This window comes from Galeopterus variegatus, unplaced genomic scaffold (assembly GCF_000696425.1).
Source record: "Galeopterus variegatus unplaced genomic scaffold, G_variegatus-3.0.2 Scaffold3980, whole genome shotgun sequence".
Taxonomy (NCBI): Eukaryota; Metazoa; Chordata; class Mammalia; order Dermoptera; family Cynocephalidae; genus Galeopterus; species Galeopterus variegatus.
In genome coordinates, this window is record NW_007730091.1 from 80337 (window position 1) to 85008 (window position 4672).

The 4672-nt window shown below is 46.3% G+C and overlaps 1 protein-coding gene across 1 annotated transcript; it reads right to left on the reverse strand.

Annotated features, from left to right (window-relative positions):
* Positions 1 to 3347: 3347 nt before the first annotated feature.
* LOC103602022 (olfactory receptor 2Z1) lies at positions 3348 to 4289 on the reverse strand. The gene has a single exon (XM_008586423.1). It carries the CDS (start codon positions 4287 to 4289, stop codon positions 3348 to 3350), a length of 942 nt encoding a protein of 313 aa, XP_008584645.1.
* Positions 4290 to 4672: the final 383 nt, after the last annotated feature.

A 4672-nucleotide genomic window follows, 5' to 3' on the forward strand; every position in this document is an offset into this window, starting at 1 on the left:
CAGAACTTTGTGTCTGGTCTCTGGTTGACCACCTCCCCAGGCAGCAGCCCCTAGCTCAAGGCATGCCCTGAGCAACTCACCTTGCTGCACTCTCTTGGCAGGACTGCATGCGGCCCTGCTCCCCGAGGGACTCCTGGCAGAGGCTACGTGTAGTCCTGCCTCCTGAGACCCCCAGGACCAAGAGAAAGGGGCAACTTTCTATGATAAAATAATATTCCTCTATATTTATATGTTGCATTTTGTTCTCTGTTCTTTCGCTAGTGGACATTTGGATTGTCTCCACCTTTGGCTGCTGTGAACATCAGTGTACAAAGGCTTGAGTACATTTTCATCTCTTTGGGGTATATACCTAGGAGTAGAATGCCTGGGTCATGGTAATTCTATGTTTAACTTTCTGAGGAAGCACCACACTGTTTCCCACCGTTGCTGCATATTTTATTTTTCCACCAGCAATGTGCAAGTTTCCTATTACTCCACAACCTCTCCAGAACTTATTTTGTTGTTTTTTAAGTTTTTGTAGCCTTCCGAGCAGATGTGAAGTGGTATTTCATTGTGGTGCAGATTTGCATTTCCCTGATTACTAGTGACCAACATCCTTCCATGTGCTTTTTGGCCATACATACATCTTTTTTTCTCCATTTTTTTTTATTGTGGTAAAATATGCAAAACACAAAGATTGCCATCGTAAGCATTTTTAAACATACAATTGCATAGAATTAACTATATTCAGAATGCTGTGCAACCACTTCCTCTATCTAATTCCAACGAATTTTCGTCATCCTGAACATAAACTCTGTACTCATTAAGCAATAACTTCTCATTATTTCCTCCCCATGCAGTCCCCCCAGCAGCCCCATTTCTGGTAACCTCTAATCTACTTCTGTCTCTGGACTTATTTTTATTTTTTCTTAATTGGCCCATGACAATTGGATATATTTATCGAGTACAATGTGATATTTGGGTACATTTACACAGTATGCAATGATCATATCAGGGTATTTAGCATATGTACATCGTATCTGGAGAAATGTCTATTCAAGTCTTTGCCCATTTTTAATTGTCTGGTTTGTCTTTTGGTTGTTGAATTGTTTTTTGTACATTTTGGATACTAGACCTTTCTCTGTTATGATTTGCAAAAATTTTTTCCCACCTTTTAGGTTATCTTTTCACTTTCTCAGTACTGTCCTTTGATACACAAAAGTTTTTAATTTTGATGAAGTTCAATTTACTTTTTCTTTTGTTGTGCATACTTTTGGTGTCATGTCTAAAAATTCATTGCCATATCCGAAGTCATGAAGCATTACTCAAGAGTAATTTCTTCCAAGAGTTTTATAGTTTTAGTACATATACTTAGCATGTTAATTTATTTTGAGTTTTTGTGTATGATAGGGGCTCAATTTTACTCTTCTGCATCAAGCTGTAGACCAGCACCATCTGCTGAAAAGATTCTTCTCTCCACATTGAATGACCTTGGCATCTTTGTCAAAAACCGGTTGGCAATAGATTTGGGTTTATTTATGGTTATTTCTAAATTCTCTTCCATTAGTACATAATCCTATCCTTATGCCAGTACCACACTGTTTTGATTTTGTTAGATTTGTAGTAAGTTCTGATACTGGGTAATGTGAGCTTTCCAACTTTGTTCTTTTTCATGATTGTTTTAGCTGTTCAAGAATTCTTCAGGGCCGGCCCGGTGACGCACTGGAGAGTGCGCCGCTTGGGAGCGTGGCGGCGCTCCCGCCGAGGGTTCAGATCCCATGTGGAGACTGGTTCCCGCTCACTGGCTGAGCATGGTGCGGGCACAACACCGAGGGTTGCAATCCCGTTGCCGGTCCCCAGTACGGGCGCGACACCGAGGGTTGCGACCCCGTTACCAGTCAGTAAAAAAGACAAAAAGGAAAAAAAAAAGAATTCTTCAATTCTCCATGAATTTTAAGATTGGCTTTCTCCATTTCTACAAAAATTGTCATTGTAACTTTGATAGAGACTGCACTGAATCTATAGATTGCTGTGGGTTGTATTGTCACCTTAACTGTACTAAGTCTTCCAATCTGTGAACATGGATGTCTTCCCTTTATTTAGGTTTTCTTAATATGTTTCAACAATGTTATGTAGTTTCCAGTGTACAAATCTTTCACCCCCTCCTTTAAATTGATTTCTAGATGTTTCATTCCTTCAGATACTGTAGTAAATGGAATTGTTTCCTAAATCTCTTTTTTGGATCATTCACTGATAGCGTATAGAAATACAAGCGATTTTGTGCACTGATCTTGTACCCTGCAACTGATACTGGGGTCACTCAGCTCCTTGGATGAGTCTCTCTAAAATGTGACACCTGGCACAGGTCCAGCTGCTTGTCCCCTTTCAAAAGCAAACCATTCAAAAGTCAGGTGCTGGGGCCGGCCCGGTGGCGCACTGGATAGTGCACCACTTGGGAAGCACGGCGGCACTCCCGCCCGAGGGTTCAGATCCCACATACAGACCGGTTCCCGCTCACTGGCTGAGCGAGGCGCGGGAGCAACACCGAGGTTTGCAATCCCGTTGCCGGTCCCCGGTCCGGTACGGGGGCAACACTGAGGGTTGCGATCCGTTGCCGGACACGGAAAAAAGACAAAAAAAAAAAAAAGTCAGGTGCTGGTGAAAATGGAAGTCAGCTTTTACTCAGGAATACCAGCCACCTGAGGAGAGATGTGAGGCTAACCCATCTCTCTGGTAAACCTGAAGCAGAATGGCCAGACTAAAGCCATCTCCAAGATTAAGATTTACTGAGGGGTTTATAAAGCGAGAGCTGAGGGAAGAGAATGTGGGACATGAAAAGCAGGAGGGAGGAAAACATGAGCTGTGGGGGCTCTGCTCACAGAGCCAGGTCTCTCCAAGAATCCATCTGGTTTCTGCTCCTGTCCTTGCTGTTATCTCAGGGTCCTCCTGGAGAGATGAAATCAGCACAGCTTTCCTGATGTCTTCTTTGGTTTCCCAGGGTCTGGTTAGTACATGTAAGTCTGTAAGTTTGCAGCTTCAGGTTGGCTGGAAAACAACCTTACATTCATGTAAATAATGTCATCTTACCCCATAATCAAGGTTCAAAATATCAAATAACCATGGGAAAAGAGGGAACTAGGAGAAATGCATGCCAGGCGGGGGGGAAAAAGTGATTGGGATTGTTACCATTGCTTTCCACGAGTCCTTGGGGGAAATCATGAAATCAACTGATCATGGGGCAGGGAGGAAACGTACAGACACTTACCCTTGGACATGAGGTGATAGCAGCCATACCACAAATGGATGCTTTGGAAAGATGGGTGGGATGTAGGAACACTGGAATCACACCAACAGTTCTCGTGAGGTCATCACTTTGGCCTGAGCCCAACTCTGTTGACCATTTTGACTAAAGCCATCTGCACCTCCCTGTTCCTCAGACTGTAGATGAGGGGGTTGAGTGTGGGGGTGACAACGCTGTAGAAGAGGGAGATGACATTGTCCAGGTGTGGACTGTGGTAGGCACCAGGCACCATGTACATGAACACGGCTGTGCCATAAAAGAGTCCCACTACAGTGATGTGTGAGGAGCATGTGGCGAAGGCCTTGTTTCGGGCTTCCTCTGAGCGCATGCATAGAACGGCCCTGAACACGAGGCCGTAAGACGTGGCAATGAGGGAAAGGGGGAGCACGAGGATCAGCACCCCCGAGGCGGACAGCGCCAACTCGTAGGCAGAGGTATCTGCACAGGAGAGCTTCAGCAGGGCTGGCACCTCACAGAAGAAGTGGTCCACGATGTGAGACGCACAGTACGGGAAGCTCAGGGTGAGGGAGGTCTGGACGGAGGCATTGAGCACACCTGCCAGCCAGGAGGAGCCCACCATGAGCAGGCACACCTGGTGTCTCATGAGCACAGGGTACCGCAGAGGGTGGCACACAGCTACGTAACGGTCATAGGACATGAGGGCCAAGAGGACACCCTCAGCCACACCCATCAGCGTCAGGAAGAATATTTGAGCAGCACAACCCCCGAAGGAGATGGAGCCTTCTCCCTGCAGAAAATCTGATGCCATCTTGGGTATGGTGACCAGAGGGAAGCCAACGTCAAACAGAGAGAGCTGGCTGAGCAGAAAGTACATGGGTGTGTGGAGCCGGGAGTCCCTGTGCATCAAGAAAAGCAGAGTCATGTTGCCCAGAAGACCCATGATAACCATGGTGGACACCAGGGAGAAGAGGAGCTGACCAGACCCTGAGTGACTGAAGAGGCCCACCAGGATGAAGTCAGAGGCCACTGACTGATTCACATCCCCCATGTTTTACACAACACACATTAGCTGCAGGAAGAACAGACCTGTGGCAGGAATCCTGAGTAGGGGAGACCGACTAATTTTCATCCCACGTGCCAACTTCCATCGACTGGTAGTGGCTGCCCGGGATGCTGTCCTAAGAAGAGTTATGAGGCCACAGCTGGAATCGTTGGGGAAAGAGAAAAAAGCATTGATCCATTAGTGATGTCTGTCACAAGTGTGGGATGGGAGAGAAGCAACTTTCATCTCTGAATGGGACACCTGGCCACGCCCCAGTCAGGAGCTACCCACTGATCCCCCCGTAGTCAAAATTTTGAGGTCTGAGCAAAAGACAGTGACACAGCCCTGGCGGAATACTTCAATATCTGTCATCCTAAGGGTCCTGGGGC

Coding starts and splice junctions, on each gene's coding strand:
- LOC103602022 (XM_008586423.1), bottom strand. CDS start 4,289: ATGGGGGATGTGAATCAGTCAGTGGCCTCTGACTTCATCCTGGTGGGC.